Source organism: Suncus etruscus, chromosome X (genome assembly GCF_024139225.1).
Source record: "Suncus etruscus isolate mSunEtr1 chromosome X, mSunEtr1.pri.cur, whole genome shotgun sequence".
NCBI classification, from domain to species: domain Eukaryota; kingdom Metazoa; phylum Chordata; class Mammalia; order Eulipotyphla; family Soricidae; genus Suncus; species Suncus etruscus.
Window position 1 is genome coordinate 44,424,474 of NC_064868.1, and position 15,106 is coordinate 44,439,579.

Consider the following 15,106-nt stretch of genomic DNA (forward strand, 5'->3'; position numbering starts at 1 on the left):
GCCAGAGTAATAGCACAGCGGTAGGGCGTTTGCCTTGCATGCAGACGACCCAGGACAGACCCAGATTCGATCCCTGGCATCCCATATGGTCCTCAGAGCCTGCCAGGAGCGATTTCTGAGCAGAGAGCCAAGAATAACCCCTGAACGCCACCGGATGTGGCCCAAGAAACAAAACAAAACAAACAACAAAAAAAGAAGTAATAGAAACCCAATGTAGATCATGTGTTTGTTTATTTATTTATTTATGTTTGTGGGGCACACCCATGGGTGCTCAGGATTTACTATTGGTTTTGCACTCAGGGATCACTCCTGGCAGGCTCAGCCCCTGTAGCCCACATGTTTAAATTTTCAATATCACCCCATTAAAAAGGGGTTACCTAGTATACCTAGTATACTAGTATACTGAAAACATCATTTCAGGAGATAATATAAAAATTACTGAGGAGGACAGAGATGTAGCTCAATGGTAGAACATATGCCCTGCATGTACCAGGCCCTGGTTTTAATTCTCAACATCTGAAGCAAAACTGATTGATGATGTGTGCCAAGGCAATAGTACAGTTGGTTGGTCATTCACCTAACATGCAGCTTACCCAGGCTTGATCCATGGCATCCTATATGGTCCCCTGAGCTCTACTACATAATTCCTGAAAACAGAGCCAAAAATAACCTCTAAAAATTGCCAGGTATGGTGCCCCAAAGAACTATTGATGAGATATTTTGCCCTTTGGGGGGCATAGAGGGGCACACCCAGTGGTGCTAAGAGCTTACTCATGGCTCTGCACTCAGGGATCACTTCCAGCAGGCCTTGGGGACCCTATACGATACTGGGAGTTCACTTCAGGTTGGCTGCATGCAAAACAAGCACCCGTCCAGCTGTACTATCCCTCTGGCTCCATTATTTTGACTTTTTTGGGGGGGAAGGTGTAAGATCCTTGAAATCTGGTAAGTTATACTTACAGCATTTCTTAATTCAGGATAGCTACATTTTAAATGCTTAACTGCCACATGACAAGTGGCAATCGTATGAGGACATCATAGAAATGGAACACAAGTAGTCACAGTGAAGCCCTGAAAGTACCCTTACACATGCAGATAACAGATGCTTTAGATCGCCTTCTAGGAGAGCACAAGTGGTGATACAGGCAGAAGGGAGCTTTTGAATTGGGTCAGAATGAGGCCAAGAAAGTAGGCCAAGCAGTAGAGGTTGTAGAAAGTCTTGAGTTCCAATGCCACCATTGCAAACCTATTTCCCATCCCACTGCATTACTCCTTCAGCACCACAGAAACAATCCCTATGTTTTTAAGGGGGCTGGAAATTAAAACGGATTCAGACTTGGAACCCCAGCCTGGTGTTCTTGATTAAGGTAAGTTGGAAGCTGGTCAGGGGAGGAGATAACTGCATGATTTGCATATGGGAGCCATGAGTACTATTCCTGGGCACCCCATGCCTCATGAGCCTAATTGGGAGTGTTCCAAAACCTTAAAAGAAAATAAAGATCAGTAAAAAGTAAAGAGGGAGAGCATCATAGGTGGGGGAAACCCATGCGCAGCCTTTGTGGATAGGCTGGGTGGGAAGAATGAGAACTAGAAGGAGCAACCCTCAAACTATCAATTATGCACAATTAAGATTTTGCTTAGGGCGGCACTTTGGCTGGTGACTGCTCCTTTTTTCATCTTTCTCCCCTTCTCTGACACCCTGTCTACAGCAGTGGCAGCAGAGCTAATTCTCTACAGTGCCAGGGTCACAGTTATGGTTATGGCCACCCCCAGAGCTACAGCAGCCTGCACACGCACCTGCCCTGCCCTCTGCCACTGCAGCAGCACCGAGCAAGGGTGCTTGGTGAACTGCAATCGTGCTGGCCTCATGCAGGTGCCGGCCAACTTCCCATGGGAGGCAGCTGCCATCGACTTGGACCGCAATGGCCTGCGCTTCCTGAGTGAACGGGCCTTTGGCAAGCTGCCATCTCTACGCCACTTGTCGCTGAGCCACAACAACCTGACCTTCATCACGCCTGGAGCCTTCAGGGGCCTACCGCACCTAGCTGAACTGCGGCTGGCACACAACAACGACCTGCGCTACCTGCACGCACGCACCTTCACTGCGCTGGGCCGCCTGCGTAGCCTCGACCTGGCTGCCTGCCGCCTCTTCAGCGTGCCCGAGCGCCTGCTGGCCGAGCTGCCGTCTCTACGTGAGCTCACTGCCTTCTACAACCTGTTCAGCCGCGTGCCAGGAGCTCTGCGTGGCCTGGCCAACCTGACTCACGTGCAGCTGGAGCATGGCCGCATTGAGGCAGTGGCGTCTGGTTCCCTGTTGGGCCTGCAACGCCTGCGCTCGCTCCAACTGCATGGTAACCGGGTGCGCACTGTGCATGGCAGTGCCTTCAGAGACTGCAGAGCCCTGGAGCACTTACTGCTCCATGACAACCGGCTGTCTGAACTACCGCCAGACGCTTTCCAGGGCTTGCACAGCCTGCGCACTCTCAACTTGGGTGGCAATGAGCTGAGCTTTGTGCAGCGGGCCTGGTTTGCAGAGTTAGCTGAGCTCGAACTGCTCTACCTGGACCGTAATCGCATCGCCTGGGTGGAGGAAGGTGCCTTCCAGAACCTCTCTGGCCTCCTGGCACTGCACCTCAATGGCAACCATCTGGCTGTACTCGAAGGAGCCGCCTTTCAGCCTGGCTTCTTTCTGGGCCGTCTCTTTCTCTTCCACAATCCCTGGCACTGTGACTGCCACATGGAGTGGCTGCAAGCCTGGCTGGAGAGCTCTGGTGGCATGGCTGATGTGACCTGCGCCTCCCCAGGCTCCGTGGCTGGCCTGGACCTCAAACAGGTGGCCTTTGAGCACTCCTCCAGCGGCCTTTGTGTAGATCCTGTGGAGCTGAATGGCACAACTGCACGCATAGGCCTGTCCCCAGAGCCGACGGCCACCAGAGTCAGCAGCTTCAGCAGCCTCCTCTCTCAGCTCCTGGCGCCTCAGACTGTGGCAGCAGACACTAACACCACCAAACAGCTGGCCAATGCCTCGCTGTGGCCCAGCCTTCCCTCCAAGGAATCAAGAGGTTCTAGCCAAAACTCTGCGTGGCTTCTGGGCTCCAGTCTCCTGGTCAGCATAGCCCAACATGTGGGTTTCATTTTGCACACACACTGACCGGACTCTGCATTGGGTGGCTCAAATGCTCCACTCAGTGGAGGAAAGTTTAGCTAACTGAATTTGAAGGTGTTTGTGGTGGTGGTGGCTACAGTCCAGTGCAGAGGAACTATGATTCATCACCAGAGATGGGGGCAGTGGGACATATTTCTACTCATGTCACATGGGCATCAGTTGTCAAAGCAAAAAAAATAATGCATATGTGTGTCTTCTTGTGAGAAAACCAGTAATTTGGAAGCTCCTATGACTATGGGACTCCATACTCACCCTTTGCCCTCCATCTTCCAGGACACATTAATAATGGCTGAATTGGAGTGCCTGTCTTTTGGTTAAGTACTAGAAGCTATGCTAATACAATTGCTATTACAATTCTTCCACCCTACCAGGTGCCTGGCAACATGAAGTTATAGGAAGAGGAACAGGAGAGGAGAGAAGGAGATGTGGTTGAAGAGGGTCTTACACTCCAATGCTGTGGGGGTGGTTCCTAGCATCTGAGATGTTTGGGGGGGGAGTGTAAAACAAAGATCTGTTGCATTTACCACACACTTATTCCCAGTGCTGCCCTCAGCCAAAAGGTAGGGGAGTGGACAAATATCCTTTTTTTTTTTGGCACACCTGTTTCATGCTCAGGGGTTACTCCTAGCTAAGCGCTCAGAAATTTCCCCTGGCTTGGGGGGACCATATGGGACACCGGGGGATCGAACCACAGTCCTTCCTTGGCTAGTGCTTGCAAGGGAGACACCTTACCTCTAGCGCCACCTCACCGGCCCTGTAAATTCCCAAGATTGTAGTAAAAGGTTAAACCAGTTTTCTTTCATGTGCTAACATGCATGTGACTTTACACAAAGATCACACAATCCTCAACACGTTTTGTAGGATGAGTGGCCACAGACAAGAGGCTGTGTTCACTGGCCAGGGAGTCTTCAGCTGGGAGATTCTGTGATGTGAGGGAATTATTAGGGAATGCACGTGTTGGGGCTAAAAACCAAGAGGAAATGTTGTAGCTGGGATGGGCATTGGACTGAGAAAGAGCTTTTCCAGGATAATATTGGCTTAATTTAATATTCCGGACCCGGGTGCCAGAGCAAAGAATAGGGCTGCTCCATTCAGGTACAAGTTCTGTTCTATACACATAAAATGATCATTATATTTGTGAACATTCTGGAAAGCCCTCATCTTCATGTCCTTAATCCTTTTACCATATTTGAAGAGGTGGAGTTTCAAAGCCCTCACAGATTCAGGGTGTAGCTGGCTTCAGTTTTTCCTTGCACTGGCACGTCTCCATTTGTAAGTATTAGAACGGTTTCAGAAAAGCACCAGGAAGTGCAGGAGTGACCTAGTTAATTGTAATAATAATTTATTATCAACTCAGTTTAGCAAGTCACAATAGGCATTTTTTAGAGACAAGCTAGGGCTAAAAAGGTGCTGCAGAAGGTAAAGCACTTGCCTTACGAGTAGTTGAAACCCATTCTATCCTCAACACCACATATGGTTCACGACATATGAACACTTCCAGGAAAGATCCCTCAGCACAGAACCAGGAGTAGCATCTGCTTGGTGTTGTCCCAAAATAAAAAAAAATACAAGAAAGAATAAAGAAGTCACTGAGTACACATATAACAATGTTTAATAATTGTCTTGGGAGATATCTTACTTGATTTGTTGTGATGTGTTTGCTACATTATGTATATATGTATATGTATTGATTTGCTTTGTAAAATTTATGTTTTAGTGTCAGTAATGAATTAAAAATTTTGAAAGGGGAGTGGAGAAATAGCATAGCAGTAGGGCGATGCCTTGCATGCAGCTGATCCAGGATGGATCCCACAAGCCTGCCAGGAGCGACTTCTGAGCGCAGAGCCAGGAGTAACCCCTGAGCGCTGCTGGGTGTGACCCAACCCCCCCAAAAAACGTTTAAAAAGGGACCAAAGCGATAATACACTGGGGAGTGCAATGGCCTTGCACATGATCAACCTGGTTTGATCCCCAGCATCCCCTATGATCTCCTGAGCCTGCCATGACTAATTTCTGAGCACAGAGCCAAGAGTAACCCCTGAATACCACTGGGTATGGCCCAAACAACAACAAGTTTGAAAGTCTCTGATCTGGAGTATGCTCAATTATCTCCTCCACTTTTTATTTTTAAGCTCACAAACATACAGAGCAATTGACAACAATAGTAAAAGAAATTTTTAGTCACTTAAGTTTCCTCATTGTCAATATTATATTCCTCATTATTATTATTTCTTATTTACAATTAATTGCAAACAGAATGGCCCTTAACCACTTCAATATATCTTTTCTAAGAACAATACCACAATTAAAACCAGGACCTTTGGGTCAGGGAGATAGCTTAAGTGGAAGGCCATGTGTTTAGCATGTGTGAGCCTCTGATTTTTACTTCTGTGTTTATATGCTCTTCAAGCATCACCAGGTATATCCCTAATTATCCTGATTAGTTCCATATTAACTGACATGACCTGGGCTTCCTTAGCAACGCTGCATGTGATCCCTATCAAAACTAAACAAAAAAGACCCAGGAACTTTATTATTGACTGTTATTTAAAACACATCACAGGGGCTGGGGATATAGTTGTTTAGGGGTAGAGTATGTTTTTTGCATGTATTGGGTCTAGATTTGGCATGGAAAATTAAAATAATAAAATATTAAAGTTTCAGCAATTATCATAATGATTTTTCTAGCAGTCATTCCTTTTCCTATGGGTAGAAAATGAGCTTCCTAGCTTGCAGCTAGTTTAATGTTTCATTGTGAATTCATTTCCAAATGTCTCTTTTCAAATGTGAGAACCAGATGAAACCAGCAATGTTGTTTGTTCAAGTCCTGTGTTGTGGCCATGGTAACTGAGTGAGGAGCATGAGAATTCGGCAGATTAGATCTCTGCATTTGGGTAACCATGGCAATCCACAGCACACAACCTTGGTTACTGAGGAATAAGATGTAGCCTTTGAAGGAATATTCTTCTTTCACTGAAGTGGGTTCTTAAGGCTGAGCTTCAAAATGCTGCTCCAGTTCTGCCTGGACGGTGAGACAGCCAGCTTTTAAATGAACATTTCTTTAACTAGATGTTGCTGAACAAGTATCAACAGTGAAACAGTCTCCAGGGAGACAGACTTTTATAGCACCACCAGCTCAGTAGAATTCTGGGAACGTGGGAGTTACTTCCCGTCAAACAGTTCCAGAGTCACTGGGAAATGTTCCCAGGGAATTGTGCACATTATGAGCTCTCATGAGGGAATAAGGAGTGGAGGGTTTCCAGTGTTGAGTTCATTGAGTCTATCCCTCAATTTTTGGCTAATGAATCCTTTGAGAAATGTCAGGCACTATGGATTCTACTAAGCAATAGAGTATACATCTGTCAAGATAGACTATGTTATGCTGTGGTAACAAATAGTCTTCAGATTTCCAGTGACTTGGTGACAGTTATTTCTTGCTCATGGTATGTATTCAACACACTTTATGGGGAGGGTAGAGGGAACTCTGTTCACTTTTCAACTACTCCAGCATCCAGGATGAAGGATCTACCATCTCAGGACATCATTATCCCTCTGGGATTTGCAGAGGAAGAAAATTTGAAGTTAGTTACATAGCGCGCTCTCTCTCCCCGCCCTCACACACAGAGTTTTTACATTTTACTGTCCAAAACTCCCACTCTTAATTTCAACAAGGGAGATAGTATGGTCTTTCTATGTGTTAGTGGGAGTTAATAATTATGGATATTGGTCAAACGTTAATATTGCTTCAAAGCTCATAGTGACTCTTGGTAGTTCCCCCATAGAGTGAGGCTTTGACTTCTCTTAGAACTGTTAGAAGAAATAAAGGTTGAGGGTGACACAGATGAGTGAACTATACACTCCAGATTGTTCTTCCTTGTGCATTAGCAAGGTTTTGAACAAGTTTGCTCCAAACAATAGGAAAACTGTGACTGTGGCTTCATTGGAATGATTCTTTTTCTTTTCTTTTCTTTTTTCTTTTTTCTTTCATTCTTTCTTCTTTTTTTCCTTTTTCTTTTGCTTTTTGGGTCACACCCTGCAGTGCTCAGGGGCTACTCTTGTCTCTGTGCTTAGAAGTTGCTCCTAGAAGACTCGGGGGATGATATAGGATGCTGGGATTAGAACTCCCATCCATCCAGTGTTGGCAGTGTGCAAGACAAATGCCTACCGCTGTGCTATTGCTCCAGACCCTATAATGATTCTTTCAAGGGGAGAAGAAATGTAGAAACAAAGTATATTTCTTCCTTAGAAAAAGTTTTCCAGCTGGAGGCCAGCTCTTGCCGAGTATGGGGTTTGAGGAAGCCCCAGGCCTTAGGCCTTCTCCCTAGCTTGGGGGGTGTTGGGAGGTTTGGCAGGCCCCCAGCAGTCCCCCTCTTTCTCTCCTGGCCTCCAGGCCTTCCCTGGGTGCCGGCTTAGGTGGCCAGAAGTGAGTGCCACGTGGACTCTATAGGAGTCCTCAGGCTCCCCCCCCCTTTCCCTACTTGTGGGGAGAGGGGCATGGGAAGGAGGGCGGGCAGATATCTGGCTTCTGGTTCCCTCTTTGATTCTGGAGGTCAGCTCTTGCCAGGTATGAGGTTTGGGGAGGCCCCAGGCCTTAGACCTCCCTAGCATCGGGGGTGCTGGGAGGCTTGGCAGACCCCTCAGCCATCCCCCTCTTTCTCCCCTGGACTCCAGGCATACCCTGGGTGCTGGCCCATTTGGACTCTATAGGGGTCCTCTAGCTTTCCCCCTCCTTCTCCCTACTCTAGGGGGAAGGGCATGGGGAGGAGGGCGGACCGATGCAGCACTGATTTATATTGGGACAGTCACTGACATTTTTTCTCATTGGTTTCCATTTTGAAAACCACACGGGGGTTAGCTCCCCTGCTTGTACAGTATATATTGATAGTATTGTATGCATATATCTTATTTATGCATAATATCCATCTTGTATTGTGACCTTGACACTGCCCTAAAAGCTCATTTCTAGTCCTTTACTGCCTCAGTCCCAACCATTATTTCCCCCATTTATCTATTTTGCCTTCAATACCATACAGGTCAATCACAGACCAAAATCTTTCACTGAATTTAACACCCCACCCAACTATTTCAAAATTTCCCCTCTATATATTTGTTTTCTCTGTCTTTCTCTTTGTTATTTGTTAAATAAAGGAAAAAAGTTTTCCAAATTCTGCTGTGTCTATGGAGCACAACAGACAACTTGGGCCTTCTCTCTGCTAACTTTAGCCTGGAAACAATGATTCTCTCCAGCATACTTCTCTGAGGGCTCGCCTTCTCCTGAGCTGAGTCTTCTCCACCCAGAGACTGTGGAACTAGCTGACTCTTCTGTGTCTCTGGAGCACGGCAGAGATCTTGGGCCTTCTCTCTGCTTGCATTGGCCTGGGAACTTTGATTCTCTCCAGCATCCTTCCCTGAGGGCTTTCTTTCTCCTGAGGTGAGTCATCTTGCCCACAAAGGGTGGAGCCAGAGGAGCATGGCCACTCTGCTTTGCTTCGTGGCCACAAACTCCACCTAGTCAATGAGTACCACCACAACATGTAGAAAAATCTACAATACAAGTGTGAAAATGGGAAAACAATGCAGGCCAGCACCAGGCATAAAGAATGAAAATGGAAACTCTGATGTCCCAAAAATAGCCAACTACCTAGTTAGTCTCTCAGATATGGAGTTTAGAGAAGAAATGTGACCAATATTCACAGAACCCAAAATAAAGCACAAATTGAGTTGAACAGAACACTAATAAGAATCAAGAGGATATGAAGATAGAAATCAGAAAACTCCAAATGAAATAACAGGTCTGAAAAACTCAGTAGACGAATTGAAAACCTCAATGAAAAATCTCTCCAATAGGGTAACAGCAGCTGAGGGTAGAATTAGTGAACTGAAAGATGAGATGCATAACAACTCCATACAACAAAAGAGATTGGAAAAAAAGCCTTAAAGCAAATGACCAGACAATAAAAAAATCACTCAAAGAATGTGAACAGATGAAAATAGAAGCTCAACAGAAATAACTTAAGAATCACTGGAGTCTCAGAGACCCAGGAAAAAAAATCCCCAGGGAGAATCAACAGTCAAGGACATCATTACAGAGAAACTACCAGAGCTAAATACTACATGCAACCAAATCCTACATGTCCGCAGAGTACCAGCTAAAAATGATCCAAGGAAAAGCACCCCAAGACACATCCTAGTCATAATGACACTTCCCACAGATAGAGACAGAATACTAAAAGCAGCAGATCAAAAAGGGAAATTACATTCAAGGGAGCATCCTTGTGATTTACAGTAGACCTGTCACAAGAAACCCTCAAGGCCAGAAAGCAGTGGTGGGACATAGTGACAAAACTCAATGAAATAAATGCTTCGCCTAGAATACTGCACCCAGGCAGACTCACTTTCAGGTTTGAAGGAAGTATACATAGCTTCACAAATAAACAGCTTAGAAACTTTGCAGACTCAAAACCAGCCTTAAAAAAATTGAAAGGTCTATTTTAAGACAAGACTGACCAACAGACACACCAAACCTCTACACAGAAATGGCATTAAATCACATGACAATTATCTCTCTCAATGGACTAAATGCACCAGTTAAGAGACATAGAGTGGCTAAATGGATTAAAAAATGAATCCAACTTTCTGCTGCCTACAAGAAACACACCTGAATATTCAGAACAAACATAGATTCAAAATCAAAGGCTGGAAAAAATCATCCAAGCAAACAACACCCTTATAAAAGCTGGAGTGGCCATACTAATATCAGATGACACAGACTTTAGACTCATAAAAGTTGTAAGGAACAAAGATGGACATTTTGTACTAATCAAGGTATATATACAACAGGAAAAAAATCACACTCCTGAATATATATGCACCCAATAGAAACCAGCAAAATATTTAATACAATTGTTGACAAATCTTAAAAAAGATATCAATAACAACACAATAATTGTGGGAGACCTCAACACTTCCCTTGTAACCCCTTGATAGATCAACCAGACTGAAACTGAACGAAAATATACTAGCTGGAAAAAGATAAATGAAAGAAAGTGGACTAGTAGATATACATAGGGCACTCCATCCTCAGAAACCTGGATATACATTCTTCTCCAATGCACCTGGATCATCTCCAGGATAGATTATATGCTAGCCCATAAAACATATATCCATAAAATTAAGAGAATAGACAATCCCTACTCCCCTGAGGGCTCTGAGGAAGGGAAGAGGGTGATTTAGGAGGTTGGAGAGAGAGTATGGAAGAACAAGTGCCCAAGCTCTTAGGTTGGAAAACTCTTGGAGCCTCAAATTTTAAACTCTGTAATTCTTGGTACAAGGTTCCTTCACTGACAGCACAAATTCACTGAGTCACTTCAAGAGTTCTATGACTACAAAAGCCCAGATCTCAGAAGAAGATTAAATTTCCATACTGGTACAATGTTTCACTTTAAGACACAAAACAATACAAATGTTTTTTATTGTAAGAATTTTTCAAGAGACAAAATTGATTAACATAATGCGGTAAACTAACATAATATAGTAACATAACATAATATAATTAATATAGTATAATAATACATGTAAGTCAAAGAAAGTTTCTGATTAAAACACAAATTTTTTCATAACGGCTTACATATCTTCACAGTAGTATTTTAGGTACATATTAACATTGAATCAGGGGAGTATCTATCACCAAATATGTCCTCCCCCATCCCAGTTTCCTTTCTACAACATATATATCCCACCGTCACCCCCCGGGCTCCTAGAGTAGGTGGACCCCTCTTTGTCTGGCTTACTATTAGTGATCACATATCTGTTTGGTCCTGGAACCCTCCCTTGTTTCCCCCTCTATTTAAGAGGCAGAGCTAAATAAATCGAGGTATGTGGTTTTGTTTGAAGGAAAGAAAAGCAATAGATTGGGGTACAAAATAAGAGAAAAAAAGAAGTCAAATATGCTGAAAATGGGTGGAGTATATCTAGAGGCTTCCAACCTCAGTTTGAGAGAGGATGTGAAAAAGGTAATTGAAACACCACAACACTACAGAAAGAAATATCAAATTAAATAACCAGTGAGCACTACAGCAATAAAGACAAGCACCACACAATAGTCTCGGTTCTGAAATCAAATCATGCTCGAGTGCAAAAAGAAAGAGAAAGATAAGATAATATAAAATAATATTGGAGACATCAACTTCAATCTCTACACCAAAATAAAGACGTCAAAAAATCGATCAATCGATAAATAAATATGTGGAAAAATTATTGTTTTGTGCTTTTTATTTCCCTTTTCTTTTTCCCCCTGCATAGGCACAGTAACTATTGGGGATATTATAGAGGGAATTCCCTTGGCCTAGGAGATATAGGGTTTCTCCACCCCTGAAGTATACTGTCATGGGATTAACTATAGTCTCCTTGTATGATCATTTACTCTCCCCCTTGTTGCTTTCGTAGTGTATGGAAGACTTCTACTTTGTCTTGGATGGTAAAATCAGACCTCTGTATCTAGAGATCTTGGTGGCTGTGCAGCTCAAGGAATGGAGCTTATGAAGTCTTTCTTTGTGGTTCTAGCAGTTATGCTTCTTCAGTGTCCTTTTAATCCATCTTCCAACATTCAGACTCTTTGTGAGGGGCACTGACTGGAGAAGACAGGAGCAGGCCCTAATCAAAAGGAGAACTTTGGCTCTGGCTTCTTTATGATCTGGGACATGGGGCTCAAAGAAACTTGAGCCCTCGTTGTGTGCAGACCAATGAATGGAACTTCTACTATTTCTATTTGGATGCAAGGCTGAGTAAATTGGAAGTGCAGCTGAAAACATTTGCAGTTTTCAAGGGAGTTTCCTTGAAAGTTTGCTGCCTTTACCACTGTCTTTGTGAGAGGACAAGAAAACTTTTATGTTCCTAGCCAGACTGAACAAAAGCCAGCCCACAGGAGTCCTGTGGAAGGTTGGAACACAACAGGCTATGCTGGGGGCTACTGTGCTTGAAAAGTGCTCCTGGTAATGCTTAGGAGATGGTGGGTGCCAGAAGTCAAAGCCAGGCCTCCTGCAAGCAAAGAACATTCAATGCAGGCATTGAGTGATCTCCCTGGTCTTCCTGTAGACGTTTCACCTGCAGATCCAGCAATTGAGCAGTAGTTCTCTCTGCTACCCATGACTTCACTGCCTCAGCCCATTCTCAGCTCACTCATGATCCAATAGACATTTGGCTTTAGTCATGCCATGGCTAGCAGCAACCAAAATATCATAGTTTTTGGAGGGAGACAGGATGCATATAGTTATGGTTTACATAGTAGAGCCTCTTCTTCATATGTCTGATGCACTGAGTTTGATTACCAGCCCTAAGCATCACTGGATGTACCCTCAACCCCTGATTTCCCCATTCTGGGCCACTAAAACTAAAGTTGTGACAAAGCAAGTGGTGACACTTTGGCTTGAATCACACAGTAAAGAAAAAATTTCTTCTCAAACTTGTATTGCAGTTCAAGTGCATGTGTGCAAATGCACATACAGAGTGAATTTTTTTACAATTTAATTTTTATATAGACACCATGAAAAAACAAAGGAACTCATTATTGGGTTTCAAAGAAATATATCAAACACTCCTGAAATACATATGGAACAATAATTTACCCCCATGAAAATTACAGCTGAATCTTGATATGAAAAATAATCTCGGAGTGAGTGAGAAATGGCTGCATGTGGGGGTTTCCAGGTAGAGTGCTGATTGCTCTACCTGCAAAGTCTCCACCGGGCTGTGCTTCTTCTGAGGAACTGAGCACCGGAAGGGAGCCCTGTCCTACCCTTCTCTGTCTTTCCTGAACTCTGGAAGCTCTCCTCAGAGCCCTGGGAAGCGAACCCCAAAGAAACTACATTCGGAAGCTACCCAGCGAGCCAATGAGTGAGTGAGAAATGGCTGCATGTGGGGGTTTTCAGGCAGAGTGCTGATTGCTCTACCTGCAAAGTCTCCACCGGGCTGTGCTTCTTCTGAGGAATTGAGCACCGGAAGGGAGCCCTGTCCTACCCTTCTCTGTCTTTCCTGAACTCTGGAAGCTCTCCTCAGAGCCCTGGGAAGTGAACCCCAAAGAAACTACATTCGGAAGCTACCCAGCGAGCCAGTGAGTGAGTGAGAAATGGCTGCATGTGGGGGTTTTCAGGCAGAGTGCTGATTGCTCTACCTGCAGAGTCTCCACCGGGCTGTGCTTCTTCTGAGGAACTGAGCACCAGTAGGGAGCCCTGTCCTACCCTTCTCTGTCTTTCCTGAACTCTGGAAGCTCTCCTCAGAGCCCTGGGAAGCGAACCCCAAAGAAACTACATTTGGAAGCTACCCAGCGAACCAGAAACTGAGCACTGAAGGGAGCCCTGTCCTACTCTTCTCTGTCTTTCCTGAACTCTGGAAGCTCCCCTCAGAGCCCTGGGAAGCGAACCCCAAAGAAACTACATTCGGGAGCTACCCAGCGAGCCAGTGAGTGAGTAAGAAATGGCTGGATGTGGGGGTTTCCAGGCAGAGTACTGATTGCTCTACCTGCAGAGTCTCCACCCGGCTGTGCTTCTTCTGAGGAAACTGAGCATCGGAAGGGAGCCCTGTCCTACCCTTCTCTGTCTTTCCTGAACTCTGGAAGCTCTCCTCAGAGCCCTGGGAAGTGAACCCCAAAGAAACTACATTCGGAAGCTACCCAGCGAGCCAGTGACTCTCCTCAGATTCCTGGGAAGTGAACCCCAAAAATACAGCATTCTGAAGCTGCCCAGCGAGCGAGTGAAAACTACGCCTGACCAGTGGGGCCCGACTGTGAAAAACTATGAGTGCTGCCTGTGTGTGTCTCTCTGCTATCCTGTTGCGTGAACCTCCTGAGAGTGGGCTGAAAAGAGGCTCCAGAAGGCACTTAGCTCCACTTCGCTACGCAGCCGTGCGCTCTTTCTAAAAAAAGAACACCATCACAAGAAGAAAAAAACCACACTAAGAACTGTGCTGGATCACAGAAGCAAGAATTTCTCTCCAGACTGTCTTCTCTGCTGCGTGCTTGGGCCTAAGATTTGATCCTGTGTGAGGCTTCATCCACGGAGGACTCCCCTACCTTGGAGGCAAGTCGGCCCATCCAGAAAGGGCGGAGCCAGAGAAGTGTGTTGCCTGCATCATATAACCAATGAATATCACCACAACACGTAGAAAAACCCACAATACAAGTGTGACAATGGGGAAACAACGCAGGCCAGCATCAGACATAGAGAATGAAGATGACAATTCTGATGACCAGTTAACGACCAACCAACTCATCAATCTCTCAGATAAGGACTTTAGAGTAGCAATATGGAATATACTCAAAGAACTCAAAGAAACCATGAATAGAATAGAACAGAACACAAATAAGAATCAAGAAAATATGAAGAGAGAAATCACAAAACTCCAAACTGAAATAACATGTCAAATAACAGGCCTGAAAAAATCAGTAAACGAAGTGAATGACAAAATGGATAAGCTCTGGGACAGGGTATCAGAAGCTGAGAATAGACTTGGTGCTGTGGAAGATGAGATACATAACAATTCCATACAACAGGAGAGATTGGAAAAAAACTTACAACAAATGAACAGACAATGGAAAAATTAGTCAAAGAATGGGAAGAGTTAAAAATAGAGGTCTATGATAAGATCAACAGAAACAACTTAAGAATCATTGGAGTCCCAGAGACCCAGGAAGAAAATTTCCAGGAAGAATCAACGTTCAAGAACATCATTAAAGAGAAACTCCCAGAGCTAAAGAATATATGTGATCAAATCCTGCATGCTCGAAGAGTACCAACCAAAAGAGACCCAAGAAAAACCACCCAAAGACACATCCTAGTCACAATGACAAATCCCACAGATAGAGACAGAATTCTGAAAACAGCAAGATCAAAACGGGAAATTACATTCAAGCAAGCATCCTTGAGATTTCCAGCAGACCTGTCACCA

The 15,106-nt window shown here is 44.6% G+C and overlaps 1 protein-coding gene across 1 annotated transcript; it reads left to right on the forward strand.

Moving 5' to 3' along the window:
• The first annotated feature begins 1,759 nt into the window (after positions 1–1,759).
• NYX (nyctalopin) lies at positions 1,760–3,151 on the forward strand. The gene has a single exon (XM_049766897.1). The coding sequence runs from the start codon at positions 1,760–1,762 to the stop codon at positions 3,149–3,151; it is 1,392 nt and encodes a 463-aa protein (XP_049622854.1).
• The last annotated feature ends 11,955 nt before the right edge of the window (positions 3,152–15,106 follow it).